This window comes from Gigantopelta aegis, chromosome 12, assembly GCF_016097555.1.
Source record: "Gigantopelta aegis isolate Gae_Host chromosome 12, Gae_host_genome, whole genome shotgun sequence".
NCBI lineage: Eukaryota > Metazoa > Mollusca > Gastropoda > Neomphalida > Peltospiridae > Gigantopelta > Gigantopelta aegis.
The window spans coordinates 45,978,149-46,000,381 of record NC_054710.1 but is presented as its reverse complement, the minus strand read 5'-3'; the positions used below and the strand labels follow the sequence as shown (position 1 = coordinate 46,000,381).

At 38.5% G+C, this 22,233-nt stretch overlaps 1 protein-coding gene across 1 annotated transcript in view; it reads left to right on the top strand.

Moving 5' to 3' along the window:
* LOC121386103 (PR domain zinc finger protein 10-like) overlaps positions 1-22,233 on the top strand; it is a 45,407-nt gene that overhangs the window by 4,090 nt on the left and 19,084 nt on the right. The window contains exons 3-9 of the mRNA XM_041516901.1: positions 2,199-2,471; positions 6,455-6,499; positions 7,604-7,804; positions 9,806-9,878; positions 12,524-12,745; positions 21,068-21,183; positions 22,102-22,204. Of these exons, the coding sequence (XP_041372835.1) occupies positions 2,199-2,471; positions 6,455-6,499; positions 7,604-7,804; positions 9,806-9,878; positions 12,524-12,745; positions 21,068-21,183; positions 22,102-22,204 (1,033 nt within the window). The remainder of the gene's footprint in view (positions 1-2,198; positions 2,472-6,454; positions 6,500-7,603; positions 7,805-9,805; positions 9,879-12,523; positions 12,746-21,067; positions 21,184-22,101; positions 22,205-22,233) is intronic.

Here is a 22,233-nt window from a genome sequence, read left to right as displayed (position 1 = left end):
ATTTGACCCAAAAATTTCACTAGCCATCGGGCATGGCAATAGTAGTTATTTACTAGCCCAACACTGAATATGACTAGCCATGGGAGTGGGGCTACCATAATCTAGAATCCCCATCGGGCATGGCAATAGTAGTTATTTACTAGCCCAACACTGAATATCACTAGCCATGGGAGTGGGGCTACCATAATCTAGAAGCCTCATCGGGCATGGCAATAGTAGTTATTTACTAGCCCAACACTGAATATCACTAGCCATGGGAGTGGGGCTACCATAATCTAGAAGCCCTGGACCCTTTTGTATACCAGTACATTTCCCTTGGACACCTCTACGAATAGCCTAATATTGCGTTGTAAAATTTGTTTTAGCCTCAGTGGGGCAGAGGTGGAGGGGGTGGATTTGAAGGAACCCTCTCAGCCTATGCCCCTGTCATAAATTATTGAGCAGCAAAACATCTCATTAGTTAAAAGAAAGCTGTCAAATATGACCGTATTAACAGAGCTAAATCCTACCTCCATTAACATAGAGGGATGTAGCCCGGTGGTAGGGTGCTCGCCGGATGCACGGTCGGTGTGTCATCCATTTCTGTCAGTGGGCCCATTGGGCTATTTCTTGTTCCAGCCAATGCACCACAACTGGTATATCAAAGGCCATGGTATGTGCTAACCTGTTTGTGGGATGGTGCATATAAAAGATTTCTTGTTACCAATGGAAAAATGTAGCGAGTTTCATCTCTGAGACAATGTGAAAATTACCTAATTACCCTAATGTTACCCTATTGGTCAGTTTCTACTCCCTGCCAGTATTGTTTTTAACTTCCAACCTATTTTTTTCTTCTTCTATATTATGCCTTACTGGCTTACTTGCCAAACATTTTGTTTTATTTCTTCTCCAGAAGATGTTTTTTTTTAATTGATGAAACATCGATTATACTTTTAACTTACGTGGTGGTTTCAGTGGAAACATTTCTTTTAAATATTTTATACAAAATTACTTAATGTCTGACATTCAGTAGCCGATCATTAATAAATCAATGTGGTATAGTGAAAGAGCTCGAACTTAACGGTGGCACCAATGGCTGTTGAGATATAAATTGCCGTAGGCCGGGAGCATCACTGATGGCACAAAAGTGCCATTGGTAAAGCTCCTTAACAATGACAAAATGTATACACCTGATGTACATTATCTGCCAGTATTTAATAGTTGCACCTTTGAAATATGTCTACATATATTTAGTGATTTCCCTAGAAATTTGGCAAGGCATGGTAGAAACACTTTTGGGCATTTTCACCATTTTTGGGACACTTGTTTTTCATTAAAAATACACAAAAATTAATTGAAATAAACATTAATGTAATTTATGTGCTTGCTTTAATAAATGAATGGCAAAAAATATAAAAGGCATATTTTATTAATTAATAATACCTTTTTGGGTGTTTTATAAAGGCAAATTTTAGAATTAATTAGTGAAAAAGGCATGGTGCTGATTAAGGCAAGATGGTGCTAGACTACTGAGGCATGGTGCTGCACCATGCTAAAACAAGCTAGGGAAAACACTATATATTAGTCAGTCAAGTTTATTTGCTGCAAAAGTCACTTAAAAAAAATTGCCATAGGCAGGCTCAAAATTGTTGTCGGTGGGCTTTTTCGCCTACAGAAATTCTTTTCAACATTGCTGTGGGCGACAAAGTCTTTAAGTTGAAGACCTGTGGTGTCGTTAAACAAAACAATCTTTTAACTTTAATCTATGATTTCACATGTTTCACTATCAATCAGCCAGGTCTTTGTATTGAACTTGTCATAGAAAACATAAACATAGAGCTGTGGGAAAGAAATAAATAAATGTTTTATTTAACGATGCACTCAACACATTTTCTATTTACGGTTATGTGGCGTCAAACATATTGTTAAGGACCACACAGATAAGAGAGAGGAAACCCGCTGTCGCCACTTCATGGGCTACTCTTTTTGATTAGCAGCAAGGAATCTTTTATATGCACCATCCCACATACAGGATAATGCATACCACAGCCTTTGATACACCAGTCATGGTGCACTGGCTGGAACAAGAAATAGCCCAATGGGCCCACTGACAGGGATCTTTCCCAGACCGACTGCACAGCGAGCGAGTGCTGTACCACTGGGCTACGGCCCACCCTTAAACCTGTGGGACTGATCTATTATATTACTTTTTTTTCCAGTATGAATCGGCAGGTTCTTCATGCTGCGACCTGCCCCAGTACCAGGAGGTTCGCCAGCACTTCTCCACCCCGTACAGTATGGGTGGGGGGTCGCATGCGGAGCTGTACCAGGCTGCCCACTCGACGTATGAGCGGATCTCGCCGGTAGAGGATTACCGGGAGGCTGCCGAGAGTAGTTCGGTGTCGTCATACTCGACTCTACAGCCCGTCCAGCCGGATGGAAACCCACTGATAGCCGCGCCGGTCGTTGATAGCAGTACACTGCACCAGGCGGTAAGTGTTAGTTAGTTTTGTTTTGTTTCAAGTCAGCCTGATGGAAACCTGCTGATAGCCGCGTGGTAAGAGTTAAGTATTGGTTTGGTTTTCTAATGTTTCAAGTCAGCCTGATGGAAACCTGCTGATAGCCGCGCGGTAAGAGTTAAGTGTTGGTTTGGTTTTCTAATGTTTCAAGTCAGCCTGATGGAAACTCACTGATAGCTGCGTGGTAAGAGTTAAGTGTTGGTTTGGTTTTCTAATGTTTCAAGTCAGCCTGATGGAAACTCACTGATAGCCGCGCGGTAAGAGTTAAGTGTTGGTTTGGTTTTCTAATGTTTCAAGTCAGCCTGATGGAAACTCACTGATAGCTGCGTGGTAAGAGTTAAGTGTTGGTTTGGTTTTCTAACATTTCAAGTCAGCCTGATAGAAACCCGCTGATAGTTGCACGGTAAGAGTTAAGTGTTAGTTTGGTTTTCTAACATTTCAAGTCAGCCTGATGCAAACCCGCTGATAGCTGCGTGGTAAGAGTTAAGTGTTGGTTTGGTTTTCTAATGTTTCAAGTCAGCCTGATGGAAACCCGCTGATAGCCGCGCGCTAAGAGTTAAGTGTTGGTTTGTTTTTCTAATGTTTCAAGTCAGCCTGATGGAAACCCGCTGATAGCCGCATGGTAAGAGTTAAGTGTTGGTATTTTTTTCTAATGTTTCAAGTCAGCCTGATGCAAACCCGCTGATAGCTGCGTGGTAAGAGTTAAGTGTTGGTTTGTTTTTCTAACGTTTCAAGTCAGCCTGATGGAAACCTGCTGATAGCCGCGCGGTAAGAGTTAAGTGTTGGTTTGGTTTTCTAATGTTTCAAGTCAGCCTGATGGAAACCTGCTGATAGCCGCGCGGTAAGAGTTAAGTGTTGGTTTGGTTTTCTAATGTTTCAAGTCAGCCTGATGGAAACTCACTGATAGCTGCGTGGTAAGAGTTAAGTGTTGGTTTGGTTTTCTAATGTTTCAAGTCAGCCTGATGGAAACTCACTGATAGCCGCGTGGTAAGAGTTAAGTGTTGGTTTGGTTTTCTAACATTTCAAGTCAGCCTGATAGAAACCCGCTGATAGTTGCACGGTAAGAGTTAAGTGTTAGTTTGGTTTTCTAACATTTCAAGTCAGCCTGATGCAAACCCGCTGATAGTTGCACGGTAAGAGTTAAGTGTTAGTTTGGTTTTCTAACATTTCAAGTCAGCCTGATGCAAACCCGCTGATAGCTGCGTGGTAAGAGTTAAGTGTTGGTTTGTTTTTCTAATGTTTCAAGTCAGCCTGATGGAAACCCGCTGATAGCCGCATGGTAAGAGTTAAGTGTTGGTATTTTTTTCTAATGTTTCAAGTCAGCCTGATGCAAACCCGCTGATAGCTGCGTGGTAAGAGTTAAGTGTTGGTTTGTTTTTCTAACGTTTCAAGTCAGCCTGATGGAAACCTGCTGATAGCCGCGCGGTAAGAGTTAAGTGTTGGTTTGGTTTTCTAATGTTTCAAGTCAGCCTGATGGAAACCTGCTGATAGCCGCGCGGTAAGAGTTAAGTGTTGGTTTGGTTTTCTAATGTTTCAAGTCAGCCTGATGGAAACTCACTGATAGCTGCGTGGTAAGAGTTAAGTGTTGGTTTGGTTTTCTAATGTTTCAAGTCAGCCTGATGGAAACTCACTGATAGCCGCGTGGTAAGAGTTAAGTGTTGGTTTGGTTTTCTAACATTTCAAGTCAGCCTGATAGAAACCCGCTGATAGTTGCACGGTAAGAGTTAAGTGTTAGTTTGGTTTTCTAACATTTCAAGTCAGCCTGATGCAAACCCGCTGATAGCTGCGTGGTAAGAGTTAAGTGTTGGTTTGGTTTTCTAATGTTTCAAGTCAGCCTGATGGAAACCCGCTGATAGCCACGCGCTAAGAGTTAAGTGTTGGTTTGTTTTTCTAATGTTTCAAGTCAGCCTGATGGAAACCCGCTGATAGCCGCGCGCTAAGAGTTAAGTGTTGGTTTGTTTTTCTAACGTTTCAAGTCAGCCTGATGCAAACCCGCTGATAGCTGCGTGGTAAGAGTTAAGTGTTGGTTTGGTTTTCTAACGTTTCAAGTCAGCCTGACGGAAACCCGCTGATAGCTGCGTGGTAAGAGTTAAGTGTTGGTTTGGTTTTCTAATGTTTCAAGTCAGCCTGATGCAAACCCGCTGATAGCTGCGTGGTAAGAGTTAAGTGTTGGTTTGGTTTTCTAATGTTTCAAGTCAGCCTGATGGAAACCCGCTGATAGCCGCGCGCTAAGAGTTAAGTGTTGGTTTGTTTTTCTAATGTTTCAAGTCAGCCTGATGGAAACCCGCTGATAGCCGCATGGTAAGAGTTAAGTGTTGGTATTTTTTTCTAATGTTTCAAGTCAGCCTGATGGAAACCCGCTGATAGCTGCGTGGTAAGAGTTAAGTGTTGGTTTGTTTTTCTAACGTTTCAAGTCAGCCTGATGGAAACCCGCTGATAGCCGCGCGGTAAGAGTTAAGTGTTGGTTTGGTTTTCTAATGTTTCAAGTCAGCCTGATGGAAACTCACTGATAGCTGCATGGTAAGAGTTAAGTGTTGGTTTGGTTTTCTAATGTTTCAAGTCAGCCTGATGCAAACCCGCTGATAGCTGCACGGTAAGAGTTAAGTGTTGGTTTGTTTTTCTAACGTTTCAAGTCAGCCTGATGCAAACCCGCTGATAGCTGCGTGGTAAGAGTTAAGTGTTGGTTTATGTTTCTAATGTTTCAAGTCAGCCTGACGGAAACCCGCTGATAGCCGCGCGGTAAGAGTTAAGTGTTGGTTTGGTTTTCTAACATTTCAAGTCAGCCTGCTGATAGCCGCACTGGTCATCGATAGCAGTACATTACACCAAGCAGTAAGGGTTAAGTGGGTTTGTTTTGGGTTTTTTTTTCAAATCAAGTGTTTGTAAGGGCTGTTTCAGATCACAGGAGAAGGGGTGAGGAATTTATTAGTTCTCTACCAGGCTTGTATGTACAATATATGGAATGGAGGGGGCACAATCTCTAGTGGAAGGGGGCACAGTCTTTAGTGAGAGGGGGCACAATCTCTATTTGGAAGGGGGGGGGGGGGGGTGCATCACAAGCCAGATTTTTTCCTTTATTTATATAGAGTTTGGACCAAAAAACCCTCTATATTTTCTTCCTCATGTGAGGGTTGAGTTGGTATGTGGGCCTGTCCGAGAAGAGACTATAGGTTGTCTTTGTCTGTCAGTTCATCCATCTGTCTGTCTGACACACATAATATAGTTCTGCAGACTTTTTTTTAACCCTGCAATACCTCAAGATATTGTGCTGTAAATTTGTGTACAGCTTCATCGTGTAAAGTTACAAATCAGATTTGATTTTCATGGGGATTGATACATTGTGACAGAGTTATGGGCCTTGAAACTTCAGAGATGTGAATATTTGTCAAACCCGGTAAGGGTCATATATTGCTTTAGCAGTACTGTCAGAATGCTTATTAGTTTCCTTCGGTCCAACTGAAGGGGACTATAGGTTTCGTCTCCGTCTGTCTGTCCATCTGACTGTCTGTCTGTTTGTTTGACATATAGTTTTCTGGACTGTTTTTTCGCAAGGCCTTAAGATACTGAGTTGAAGTTTTGTGTATAGCCTTATTATGTACAGTTGCAGTTGAAGTTTAACTTTCATAGTGATTTACCTATTTTTTGACAGTTTTGGCCCTTGAGATATGTAATAGCTTTAGCAGTACTCTCCAAATGCTTGTTTTATATACCAGTATGCACAACCCAGCCTTGGTTTTCGCATTTCAGAAGAATTGTCTGCAAACCAAATGCTGCAAAAGCATAATTGTTTTTTCCGTCATCTAAAATACACGTTTAGTTTCTTTTGTTGTAATCTGGGTCATGGATTAAAGGCAGAGTTAGAGAAAACATTTCAAGTTTTTAACAGTGTATTCTTTCAAATGGATCAATGTAAATCTCAGTTTTTTTAATTGATGTATTTTTGTTTTGTTTTACAGTATAGCACATTGCGTAGAGTTGACCTGTATCAAGCAGAAGAAAGAGTAAGTTGGTGACTGTCATGGCTTTTATGCTGAACTCATAGAAATATCTTTGTATTATTATTATTTTTAAAAAATCAAGTATTTTGTTTTGTATTATGTGATTGTTTTTGAAATCAAAACACTTTATAAAATGTCAGAAGACATTCCTTCCATACCCCCACCCCCCACCCCCCACTAAATAGTATGCTGTATGTTACAATAAGGTGTATTATTTTTAACCAGGTTTCATGTCCCCACCCCCACTTCATAGTATCATCCTATATACTTTGTTACAGTAAGGTGTATTATTTTTAACCAGGTTTCATGTCCCCACCCCCACTTCATAGTATCACCATATATACTTTGTTACAATAAGGTGTATTATTTTTAACCAGGTTTCATGTCCCCACCCCCACTTCATAGTATCACCCTATATACTTTGTTACAGTAAGGTGTATTATTTTTAACCAGGTTTCATGTCCCCATCCCCACTTCATAGTATCACCCTATATACTTTGTTACAATAAGGTGTATTATTTTTAACCAGGTTTCATGTCCTCACCCCCACTACATAGTATCATCCTATATACTTTGTTACAATAAGGTGTATTATTTTTAACCAGGTTTCATGTCCCCACCCCCACTTCATAGTATCACCCTATATACTTTGTTACAATAAGGTGTATTATTTTTAACCAGGTTTCATGTCCCCACCCCCACTACATAGTATCATCCTATATACTTTGTTACAATAAGGTGTATTATTTTTAACCTGGTTTCATGTCCCCACCCCCACTTCATAGTATCACCCTATATACTTTGTTACAGTAAGGTGTATTATTTTTAACCTGGTTGCAGCCTACATACAGCAGTGGTTAATTTAAAGACATTTTAGCCCTATCTATACTAAATGTTGTTTTTCAAGAAGTTTATATTTAAATAACAATTATACAATATATATATTCATTATTTTCACCACTTGTAAATTTCTAGGCAGAACCCTGTGTGAGGAGATAAATCCATATTTTAATGATACGTGAGATTTCTGGGAAAAGGGTAACAACTATCTTTAAAGCCAGATACTGTAGCAATCTGGATTTGCACATCATGTTGTTTGTGTTGTAGAATGGCGCAGGGACGTCGTATGTGGTGGCGCAGGTGACGTCGATGCCATCGTTCGTGTCAAACAGCGAGGTGAGCACATCTGGCGGATCTCCCATAATGCCGAGCGAGCAGAGCCTCGACGACGCGGAGGCCAACCAAGCGATCAGTTCCATCGGCAGCTCCCTGCATGGTGCCCTCATGTCACACCCGTCGCACAAACAGGTACAGTGCCCTCATGTCACACCCATCGCACAAACAGGTACAGTGCCCTCATGTCACACCCGTCGCACAAACAGGTACAGTGCCCTCATGTCACACCCATCGCACAAACAGGTACAGTGCCCTCATGTCACACCCGTCGCACAAACAGGTACAGTGCCCTCATGTCACACCCGACGCACAAACAGGTACAGTGCCCTCATGTCACATCCGTCTCAAAAACAGGTACAGTGCTCTCATGACACACCCGTCACACAAACAGGTACAGTTCCCTCATGTCACGCCCGTCGCACAAACAGGTACAGTGCCCTAATGTCAAACCCGTCGTACAAACAGGTACAGTGCCCTCATGTCACACCCATCGCACAAACAGGTACAGTGCCCTCATGTCACACCCGTCGCACAAACAGGTACAGTGCCCTAATGTCACACCCATCGCACAAACAGGTACAGTGCCCTCATGTCACACCCGTCTCAAAAACAGGTACATTGCCCTAATGTCACACCCGTCGCACAAACAGGTACAGTGCCCTCATGTCACACCCGTCTCAAAAACAGGTACAGTGCCCTCATGACACACCCGTCGCACAAACAGGTACAGTGCCCTCATGTCACGCCCGTCGCACAAACAGGTACAGTGCCCTCATGTCACACCCGTCGCACAAACAGGTACAGTGCCCTCATGTCACGCCCGTCGCACAAACAGGTATGGTGCCCTTGTCTCTCACCTGTCGCACAAACAGGTACAGTGCCCTCATGACACACCCGTCTCACAAACAGGTACAGTGCCCTTGTCTCTCACCTGTCGCACAAACAGGTACAGTGCCCTCATGACACACCTGTCTCACAAACAGGTACAGTGCCAGGGCTAGCTCTGGCACTAGAAAAATTCGCCAATTGCGAATTTTGGGACTAATTGACATATTTTATTTTAATTTGGTGAACAAATTGGAAGCAATAATTGTTATTTTGTTGGAAAATAACTCTGGTTTTGCATTTTTAAAGATAATTTGGCGAAATGTTTTGCACATCCGTAGCTAGCCCTGAATACCCTCATCTCCCACTCGTCTCACAAACAGTTACAGTGCCCTCATCATACCTGTCTCACAAATGGGTACAGTGTCCTCGTGTCACACCCATCTCACAAACTGGTTTAGTACCCTCATATTACACCCATGTCAAAAAGGGTATATTGCCCTCATCTCACATCCATCTCTAACTGGTACAGTGCCCTTGTCTCACCCATCTCACAGGTACAGTGCCAGCATCTCACAAACAGGTACAATGCACTCATCTCACAAACAAGTTAAATGCCATCATCTCGCAGTCAGGTATAGTGCCCCCATCTCACACAAACAGTTGCAGTGCCATCATCTCACAGTCAGGTATAGTGCCCCATCTCACACAAACAGTTGCAGTGCTATCATCTCACAGTCAGGTATAGTGCCCCCATCTCACACAAACAGTTGCAGTGCTATCATCTCACAGTCAGGTATAGTGCCCCCATCTCACACAAACAGTTGCAGTGCTGTCATCTCACAGTCAGGTATAATGACCCCATCTCACACAAACAGTTGCAGTGCTGTCATCTCACAGTCGGGTATAGTGCCCCCATCTCACACAAACAGTTGCAGTGCCATCATCTCACAGTCAGGTATAGTGCCCCCATCTCACACAAACAGTTGCAGTGCTGTCATCTCACAGTCAGGTATAGTGCCCCCATCTCACACAAACAGTTGCAGTGCTGTCATCTCACAGTCAAGTATAGTGCCCCCATCTCACACAAACAGTTGCAGTGCTGTCATCTCACAAGTGTGTAAAGTGTCCTTATTTCACCCCTGTGTTTTGTAAATAAATGCTGATATGATTCAGCCGACTGACAATAAATCTTAAGTGTACACCATCCTACCTGTCAATCAACTTCTTATCCAGTCCCACATCCCAGGCCTTGACTCTCCAGCTGTAATATTGTTTGCGATACCATGTCTGTGTTTGTGTTTGTAGGAAGCACTGGAACACAGTGGTGAGCCTGACACGACCCAGGAAGATGTCAATGACTACCAGATGCAGCCTCACGGTACTGTAATCCTAAACACTTTTAAAAATCCACTTGCTATGGTCACAGTCATTATTTGGTAGCCCAACCATATAAAACATTAGCCATGGCATTGGACTATGGTATTGTAGATGATATAGAAGCCCTGTATTTGTAGTTGGTTGTATGAACTAACTGATAATTGATGTACAAATAAAGGTTAACTTCATGATAAAGTAAACTTAAAAACCAGACAAAAATAGATTTTGACAAGTTGTAGTCAAATGTCAGCAGATGACATTATGTATGTTTTCATTTCCAATAAAGGCTATTTATTTGTAAAAAATGTTATTGAAAATCCTGCATGGAAAGGTATCTTTGAGTTAGCTCCCTTGAGCAGTTTTTTTTCCAACTGCAGCTGTGTACTGATGTACAGAAACTGATCAAGAATGACGTTTTTTGTAAAGCAAACATAAGTACAACACTTTTTACTCATTATTGGGAATATGAAGTATACAGTGTAATAAAATGAAACCGAAGATCTCATAATGAACAACATTATTATAAAATTAACATTCAAGCTATAATTAAAGTGAGGCTGGGATGTTGCCCTGTGGCAAAATGCTCGCTTGATGTGTGGTTGGTCTGGGATCGATCCCCGTCGGTGGACTCATTGGGCTATTTCTTGTTCCAGCCAGTGCACCACGACTGGTATATGAAAGGTCATGGTGTGTGCTGTTCTGTTTGTAGGATGGTGCATATAAAAGATGCCTTGTTACTAATGGAAAAATATAGCGGGTTTCCTCTCAAGACTATATGTCAAAATTACCACTTGTTTGACATCCAATAGGCGATGATTAATAAATCAATGTGCTCTAGTGGTGTCATTAACCAAAACAAACTTTATAATTAAAGTGCCTTTATCACAGGTGGCTGATAAGCTATTCCTAAATTTACACACTATTGCTTTTTAAGATGTATGTTAATTCACTACTCCAGAATATAGTGAGTACTTTTAAAGAAATTCTCACACTAGGGAATATAAGCTGCAGTTTGTAGAATATGTTTTTAATTTAAATACCGTCCTGTAAACTGGATTAATATTGTGATGTGGGTTTTGTTTTTGCGAATGTACAGCTTAGGCCACGTTGATGATGTCTGTATTTAACAACCATCCATCAATACATCCATCCATCCAACCATCCATCAATACATCCATCCATCCAACCATCCATCAATACATCCATCCATCCAACCATCCATCAATACATCCATCCATCCAACCATCAATACATCCATCAATACATCCATCCATCCAACCATCCATCAATACATCCATCCATCCAACCATCCATCAATACATCCATCCATCCAACCATCCATCAATACATCCATCCATCCATCCATCAATACATCCATCAATACATCCATCCATCAATACATCCATCCATCCATCCATCAATACATCCATCAATCCAACCATCCATCAATACATCCATCCATCCATCAATACATCCATCCATCCAACCATCAATACATCCATCAATACATCCATCCATCCAACCATCCATCAATACATCCATCCATCCAACCATCCATCAATACATCCATCCATCCAACCATCCATCAATACATCCATCCATCCATCCATCAATACATCCATCAATACATCCATCCATCCAACCATCCATCAATACATCCATCCATCCATCCATCAATACATCCATCAATCCAACCATCCATCAATACATCCATCCATCCAACCATCCATCAATACATCCATCCATCCAACCATCCATCAATACATCCATCCATCCATCCATCAATACATCCATCCATCCAACCATCCATCAATACATCCATCCATCCAACCATCCATCAATACATCCATCCATCCAACCATCCATCAATACATCCATCCATCCAACCATCAATACATCCATCAATACATCCATCCATCCAACCATCCATCAATACATCCATCCATCCAACCATCCATCAATACATCCATCCATCCAACCATCCATCAATACATCCATCCATCCATCCATCAATACATCCATCAATACATCCATCCATCCAACCATCCATCAATACATCCATCCATCCATCCATCAATACATCCATCCATCCAACCATCCATCAATACATCCATCCATCCAACCATCCATCAATACATCCATCCATCCAACCATCCATCAATACATCCATCCATCCATCCATCAATACATCCATCAATACATCCATCCATCCAACCATCCATCAATACATCCATCCATCCATCCATCCATCCATCAATACATCCATCAATCCAACCATCCATCAATACATCCATCCATTCAACCATCCATCAATACATCCATCCATCCAACCATCCATCAATACATCCATCCGTCCATCCATCAATACATCCATCAATACATCCATCCATCCATCAATACATACATCCATCCATCAATACATCCATCAATCCAACCATCCATCAATACATCCATCCATCCATCCATCCATCCATCAATACATCCATCCATCCATCCATCCATTCATCCATCCATCCATCCATCCATCCATCCAACCATCCATCAATACAGTGGAATCTTTAAACATATTCTAACATGAACATTAATGTGAGCAATGTACATGTACTTTCTGTAAATCCTTTTAATAACCCTTTAATTTTATTTCAGGGTCAAGGTCGTATATTTCACACTCGGCTACCATGGAGTCTGACGGTCTTCACTCCACCATGAGTTCGACTTACAACCACTCTCCTGTCATAATGGACCCAACCATGGACAGCAGTCAGCTGCATTCATCTGTCTCCATGGATACCTCTGGAGATGTTGGTTTGGACTCTTCCATTGACAGAAGTGTTGGGAGTTCTGTGATTGGAAATACATCTAGACTAGGTTAGTGTTTATAGCAGCATATTCAGAAATCTGTAACTTTAAAGGAGCAAACCCTAGTTTTAACCCGTGAAAAAATGGACATTAAGTTAAGTTAAGTTACAAACCTGTAAATCATTTGGACAAAGTTACAATAGAGTGAAAGAAGAGTCTGTGACGTTAAAACTGGAAATATCATTAAAAATAGACTAGAACTCGAAACAATAAACTGCTACTTCTCAGACGTGTGTGCGTTTTAAAAAATATGAAAAATGCATTTTTGGGTATTTGAATCGCCAGGATGACCAGAAACACTTCGGTTCTATGGAAATGGACAATCTAAGCAATAAAATATAAGTAATGTTTGATTTCAGTGATCATAAACGGCTCTAATAGTGAAAAATATGCTGTAGTGTTTAAAAACTAGGGTCTGTCCCTTTAAAACAATATTTCTTTTGTGTAATAGTCCTCATTTTAACTACAGTTAATTGGGTATTCATTTCTTTTCAATGAAGGCATATAAAAGGCTGTGGTATGTGCTGTTCTGTCTGTTGGAAAGTGTATATCAAAGATCCCTTGCTACTAATAGAAAATTGTAGCTGATTTCCTCTCTAAGACTATATCGTATATGTCAAAATTACCAAATCTTTGACATCCAATGGCCGATGATTAATTAATGAATGTCAGCTAGTGGTGTCGTTAAATAAAACAAACTTTTATGTGCTGATGTGTCATTAAACAAATCAGGCGTGGGAATTCTCATCGGATCAGCTGTTTTCCTCTTATGGAACATTGCGTTTCCTTGTATTTTAATTGTCCTTTCCTCCAAAATGACGTGACAAGATGGCGGCGAGGACATGAAAATTGGCTTCTCCTGAAAATGTTTACCTTGGAAGTCGGACTCAAAACGATGCAACAGGTATTAATGCATTTTACTAGGTCCCGAGACATGCACATAAAATATATTATGTACTCAATTGCTTCGGAATATGAAAAAATCTACTAAAACCAGTAAAAACTCAACCAGTAAACGACCATCCGGCTCGTCAACAATGGCGACCATGACTGTCAACAAGAACCCTGCCCAGAACTTGGGATTGAACTCCAGTCCTCAGATCAACAGTGTTCAAATGACAACCCCTCCTGTTTTTAACAATATTAATGCATCACCTGCCTCACATTCTGGATCAGCAAGTGCTATGCAGTGTCATGTACCACAGATACAAAACCCGCTATTGACATATACTGTACCACCCGGCCATTTCCAACAAACGTCCCTGCCATCTTGGGTCCAAAGTCTATGTGACCAGATTGCCCAGTTAACTACCACTACGGCAGAAATATTCAAACGGACTGAGAGCCTAGGTACTATTGAAGCTAAGATGTGCACTATAGAAAACTCACTGGTAGATCTCCGCGGTAGAATTGACAGTGCAAACGAACGCATCAACAAAGTTGAACACAGTTGCGAGTTTATTAGCAACACGTTTGACAAAATGAATACCGAATCTACCCAACTAAACCAAACCATTAACGGCATGAAAACGTCGCTGAAAACTGCAAACGAAGATCTTTTCCACTTGTCAAAGAGTTTGTATGAAACTCAAGACCAAAACGACCGTCTTTACGACGAAATACTTTACCTTCAAACAAGATCCATGCGTTTTAATTTATTGTTCTCTGGCATCCCCGACAAAGGCCAAACTGAAGACACCGAAGAGGTTTTAAAATCATTCATCAAAACAGAGTTGGAAATTCAGGAAGACATCCCTATTCAGGTAACCCACAGGCTTGGTCCGTTCAAAGAAACACAACGCAGATCACGGACAATTGTGCCACATTTTGAAAAATTGAGGGACAAAGATAAAATTAAAAATGCTGCAAAAAAACGGGCAGGTAAACCATACGGTATAAACGATCAATACCCAAGAGAAATTGCACAAAGGAGGAAGGAACTCTATCCAGCCTTCAGGGAAGCTAGGAGAAGAAACCAAAAAGCGTTTCTCAAACTGGACAGACTCTATATTGACGGTAGAGAATACATACCTAAGAGTTGTTCCACCAAACCGCATCAGTACCAGACCCCAACAAGATACCAGGAACCTGACACAGAACATAGCAGCAGAGCTCCATCCAGGAAAAGACACAGAGTGGTAACACCCAACCCAAACCCAGTATTTGAGGACAGAAACCAGTTTGACATTTTAGCCAGCCTCCCTGCCACCTATGGGTGTCATGTAGTTCCAAAGTCTGAAACCTCCCAGATTAATACCTATGACTTATCATCCACAAATCCATCCCTACACTGTAATAACATTATGCCAAACAACTCACAAAATGTGAATACCCATTATATTGAAAATAAAAGTGCATATCCTGTGGATAACAGAGTATACAAGACAGAGTATACAAGACCAAAATCCCTTACTCGGCACAGTGGCACACAGGAAAAAACACAAGTCATAAACCAATACCTTCTAATCATAACTACACTAATACAAAAAAACACCAAGAAGTCAATATGTATACACAAAGTGGTATTGGTGTCCCCACTAAATCATGTAACAGCATTTCTAGTACTAACACCACCCATTGGTTACCCACTGTAAATACTAATAATACTAAGAGTCCTATGTATGTTACAGCTAGAACAGATAGATATTTACCTAGAAAATACCTTGTTCCCAATGTGTCTAGTAAATGTCTGACAGTATCAATTAATGTGAACAAAAATACTAGTAGCCTACCTGGTAGTTTCAGTATCCCACATGATCAAAGTATATTTAACAGTATGCCATGTGTTGATGTTACACCTAACATTATCAGTGTCACAAACATTGAACCTTTAAGAACATCAAGTATTTACAGCACACAAACAATATTTGAACTCAGATCACCACATGCACATACTCTAAATGTTGATCATCATTGTGGAAAATCTGTGATTCCAGACTCAATCTGTGCCAATCCCCCTATATCTGACTTACCTCCTAGCTGTACTACAAATGTCAGTTTATCCTCTGTACAAACTACATGTGCTGAATTTCCTTGTTATGCTGCTACAAATGTCAGTACCAAACCTGCTGATTTACTGTGTGAAGGTAAAGTCTATGTAATCCCACCAACATATACATGTACTACCACAAATGTTGACTTACCTAGTATAAGTAGGACAAATATAAACTATACTTCTAATACTATTACTAATAATACTACAGATGCTGACTTACCATATGTTAACAGAGCATATGCTGACTTTGATTGTGTTAATATTGCAAATGTTGACTTATCATTTGTAAATAGTGAATATGTTGACTTAGACTGTGTATATAGTGCAAATGTTGACCTACCATGTGTAAATAGTGAAAATGTTGACTTAGATTTACTGTGTGAAGGATGTGTTAATAGTGCACATGTTGACTTGCCATGTGTAAATAGTGAAAATGTTGACTTAGATTGTGTTAATAGTGCTTATGTTGACTTACCATATGAAAATAGTGAAATTGTTAACTTAGATTGTGTTAATAGTGCAAATGTTGTCTTACCTGAGAGTCCCACATATCTCCATATACCATTTGTTAACAATGCATATGTTGATTCAACTTATAGTAGTAACACAACTGGTTGTATCCCATCAGTAAACACTACAAATATCAACTCACCTGGATATAGTACTGATATTACAAGCCTATATTTACCCCCTATCAATACTTCATGTATAAATGTTCTCCCACCCTGTGATAATATTCCAAATGTATACTCAATAACAGATAATAATTTATCCACATATATTGACCCACCATGTTATTGTAGCACAAATGTATTTTTACCTCGAAATGTATATCCACAAACGGGTAATAATTTACCGGCATATATTGACCCACCATGTTGTAGTAGTACAAATGTATTTTTACCTCCATATGTATATCCACCATATTTATATACCTCAAATGTACATACAGCTCCTATCTCCTATACAACTGTTGACTCCCCTCCTATTAGCACTGTCACAATTGATCAGCCCTGTGTAGCTAAGAAAAAAGACCACAACATCCCCAAACCACTGGCCTCTTGTGACAGTTCTAAAAATACCAAATTAACCTTTCTCAGTATTAATGTGTGTGGACTCAGAAGTAAACTTAAAATTCCTGAGTTTGTAGAATTTGTATCCAAGTATGACATTCTTTGTCTTACTGAAACAAAAACAGATCAAACCGACTGCATGTCAACATTACTACCAGGCTACACATTCTTTTTGAATAACCAGAGAAAAAGATTATGTCCATCTGGTGGAATAGCCATTGGTATAAAAAATGAACTGTCATCTACTATAGATTTTAATATTACAAATAATTCTGAATATGTGTCTTGGTTTAGCATTCCTCCGGAAATGCAGGCCTTTGTGAAAAACTTACTATTGGTGTTGTATACATCCCCCCTATTGGATCCCCATATTATAAAGAAGATACATTTGACCAAATTGATAATGAAATCACTAAAAATACAGCACAACACAGCCCACTTTTACTGTTAGGTGATTTTAATGCTAGAACTAAATGTTTTCCAGATTACACTATAATTGACACAGACATAGACATATTTTACGACATAGATAATGATATGTTAGATTTCTTTAATGACATATTCAAATTAGAATCATATAATGTACCCATAGAAAGAACAAGCCAAGATATGGGCAAATCCAATGGGCATGGTATTAAATTACTGAACATTGGAAAAGTTACATGTAAAGATAGCAGTGTGGTTGACTATGCCATTGGCACCCATCATATATTTAAAATAGCTAATAATTTTCAAGTGTATGAGTTTGACCCACTTCTGTCAGATGTACACTGCGGCCTAATACTTACCTTGAATGTAAACGAGAATGCTGCATGTAGTGACAACGATATTCCAAATTGTATTATATACTCAACAAATAACAAGCCTAATAAGTGGAAACCCGAAGTGTCTACTGAATTTAAAAATAGCATTAATAAAGACTCACTCGATAACATACTAACAACCCTAAACAACTCGTCTATTGACATCCAAACACGTGTCGATAATACAACAGAGACAATGAAAAACCTATTTTTAGACGCGGCTGAATCAACTCTAGGTCAAGCACGCTCTCGCACGATCAACCGACGTGCAAAACCCAAAGGTCACCAGTCTCTGTACGGAAAGTCGCATGGTTGTCGAGTACTCCGTGGAAAATATCATCAGGCTAAAAAGAATTACAACTTAAAAAAAACATTAGAAAATAAACTAAGACTTATTAATGCAAGTAAATCGTATAAAAAGTCGTTGATAAAGGAACATTCCGTAAATAAATTCAATATTGAAAAGAAAATGCGTAACTTAAGAACAAATGACCCCAAAGCTTTTTACAAATTACTAAAACCACAGAATGAAGAAAATAACTTCCCCCAACTTGACGATTTTTATAAATTTTTCAAAACTATAATTGAAGGCGAACCGGACGAAGACGAAATAAATATAAATCTGGATAACATAGATACACACAGTGAAAATGTTTTAAACAGAAAGATAGAAGAAGGAGAAATATTATATGCTATAAAACAACTGAAAAATGCCAAGGCACCTGGAATCGATAATATTATAAATGAATACATTAAAGTGACTGCCGACATGATGCTTCCAATTTATTCCAAGTTATTTAACATAATTCTCGATAACAGTGTTTTTCCAAATGAGTGGTTGACATGGGTAATTAAACCCATTTTTAAAAATAAAGGAAATCGTTTATTCCCTGAAAACTATAGGCCGATAACGCTGCTCTGTTGCATCTCGAAACTATTTACGACTATTTTAAACAACCGATTAAATACCTTTATTGAAGGAAATAATATATTAAACGAAGCTCAAACAGCTTTCAGAAAAGGTTACTCTACCACTGATCACCTATTTAATATACATTCATTAATCGAAATTCTGAAAAAAAGAAAAATGAAATTATTTTGCACTTTCGTAGATTTTAAAAAAGCATTTGATCTAATCTCTAGGATATGTCTTTGGCAAAAATTGCTTAAAAATAACATAAATGGAAAATTCTTCAAAATTATCTACCAAATGTATCAAGGAATAAAATCTTGCATTTGTACAAACAATGAAACATCAGATCTATTCCCTTGCAATATCGGTGTCCGTCAAGGAGAAAATTTGTCACCTGTTTTGTTTTCTATTTATTTAAATGATCTAGATAATTACTTAAAAAGCCACAATTGTACTGGGGTATCTATAGCCACAGATGACATAGCAACAATCTCGGAAACCATTCTTTATTTTCTATGCTTATTATATGCCGATGATACTGCGCTTCTCGCAACAAATGCCTTCGATTTACAACAATCCCTTAATGCCTTTTCACAATATTGCAATAAATGGAAACTTAAAGTTAATGTAAACAAAACTAAAATAATAATTTTTAATGGTACTGCTACTGACTACAAGAAGGTATTTACATTAGGAAACCAAACACTCGAAAACGTAAAAGAGTACAAATATTTAGGGTTAACTTTCACCAAATTAAATAGGTTTAAAATCACCAAAAAACTGCTAACACAAAAGGCGACAAAAGCAATGTACTTTATCCTATCAAAATCTAAAGACAATAACTTTTCAGTTGAATGAAAATTAAAATTATTTGATTCCATGGTTGTCCCGATTCTTTTATATGGATGTGAAATATGGGGCCATCAAAATATTGATATTATTGAAGCTATTCATATTAAATTTTTAAAACACATCCTACCAGTAAGGAAAGGAACCCCACTATTCATGATATACGGTGAACTTGGAAGAAAACCCCTTAAATTAATTATCCAACAAAGGATGATAAGTATCTGGGCCCGAATTGTTTCTGGAAAACAAACAAAAACATCCCTCTTATTGTATAAACTAATGTTACACGACAAACAAAAACATCCCTCTTATTGTATAAACTAATGTTACACGACTCTAACATATCTGGATATAATTATAAGTGGATAAAACACGTGGAAAATATATTTAACCAACTAGGTATGACCAGTATTTGGATGTCACAAAATGTTTCATCTATACCAGTACTTATTCATCACTTTAAATTAAGACAAAACAACGATCAGTACCTACAACAATGGAATAGCGACATAGCTTCATCATCAAGGAGTAAAATGTACACCACATTTAAAGAACACCTAACATTAGAAAAATATATTATAAAATTACCACAAATATCCTGGACTACGTTACTAAAATTTAAAACATCAAACCATTACTTACCAATCGAAACAGGACGATGGAACAACACCCCAGTAGAAAGCAGACTATGTACACTATGTAACAAAAATGACATCGGAGACGAATTTCACTATCTACTTACATGCTCTTTCTTTAATAACTCGCGAACAAAATTGTTAAAGCCATATTATTATAACAAACCCAATATGCTGAAATTTAAACAACTAATGACAAATGATAAAATAAGTCTTCTAAAAAAGTTGTGCAAATTAATAAAAGAAATTACGGATAAATTCGGTAAACCTTAAAAAGAATTGTCTTCCAAGCTTATGCTGTCTTATTCCGACTACTACTATCCGTGTATATATATATATGTATATATATATATATATATATATATATATATATATATATATATATATATGTATACATGTATGTATATATGGATAGATAGATAGATAGTTATTACTATTAGAAATATATTTCATTTTGTATTATTATTATTATTAGAAATTTTTGTTTTGATATTGTACATGTAAATTTTCTCCTGTAAACCCCATCTTGTCACTGTCATATAATTATTGTTAATGTACCTCATATGCCGCTGAATAGCGGCCTGAGTGAAATAAAGTTCTGTTCTGTTCTGTTCTGTTCAGATGGCACAGATTTTAACCTAGGATTTCAAGAATTTCCGGGACCACTCTAGATTTCCTTTTTTTTTTTTTACAGTTCACCAATTCCCACCCTTGACAAATAATTTGTTTCTTGATAGTCCATTTAGGTTAATTCCGATTTCCAAGCAGAAGCAAGTTCTCATCCATATTAAAAGTTTTGCATTTAGCTTCATTTCTCATATGCCATAAACCCTAGATCAATGAAACTTGGTTTATAGTTGCACTACAGATGTTCATCACTGCATGCGGAAAAGCAAAAAAAAAAGTATTTGAATTTTTTAATTGATTTTAATTTTTAGGTTTTTTTAACATGCTTGAGATGAACTTTTTTTTAAATACAACTGTCAGTGGCATCAAATCTATTTATAATAGGTGAGGCATTAGTGAAATTCGTGTTTCTTGTTATCATGTTTTTTCTTCTCAGATCATGGCAATGAGGCGGACAATCTTGTGTCTGGGAGCGACTCGGCCCTGGAGCAGTCATACGAGTCGATTGATGACGAAAACAAGGAAAATGACCCCCAGTCCACTCAGAGGGGGGTAAGTAGCTGTCGGTGATTTCAAATATTACGAAAATAAGGAAAATGACCCCCAGTCCTCTCAGAGGGGGTAAGTAACTCTCAGTGATCTCAAATATTGAACCATACACAAATTATATAACAATAATAATGGTCAAGCTGTTTTGTGAGTCACTTTCATTGCCATAAATATTTGTCAGTCCTAAATTAATGGTAAATTTGGCAAGGCGTGGGAGACTAAACACTTTGGGGCATTTTCACCATTTTTAGGGCACTTGTTTATTGTAATTAATATGTTTGCTTTAACAAATAAATGGCAAAATATATCACAGGGATTTTTTATTAATTAAAGGGACATTCCTGAGTTTGCTACAATTTTTAAGATGTTATCGACTAACAGACTTTTTAGCGATTGTAATTACATATCAAATATATTTTTCTACATAAAATATTAGTGGATGTATATTAAACATGTTTCTGATCATTCTAACATTTATGCTAGGTTAAATTTAATTTAATTTCCTAAACTTAATTTTTTCGTACGTACGAAATTATTTGAAGACAAAATCCAGTTTGGGCTTCTTACAAATATTAAGACGACCAGAAACACATTGAATATACAGATACTAATATTCTAAACAAAAAAATTGTATTTAATATGTAAGTTTAATCGGAGAAATATTTTATTAGTCGGAAACATCTTACAATGCAGCAAACTCAAGAATGTCCCTTTAATAATATATTTTATGAGTGTTTTATAAAGACAATTTTAGAATTATTGCAAAAGGCTTGTTTATCCTCAGGACAGCATGAGATGGCACTAGACTAAAACAAGCTAAAACAAGCCAAGAAAAACACCACCTAAATACTTGATAAAAGATATAAATATTTAAAACCAAAGTTTCGAGATCAACTTACATTGCATAGTTGTGTTTTCCAGGTGAGAAAGTCCAGCAGAATAGCGTTCCTCGATCAAGAGCAGGCGTCGTCGTCCTGGAGACCACGGACCTACGTTCCAAAACCTTACAACCCGGAAGAACTGTGTAAGTTTGCTTTGTTGATATGTTTAAAA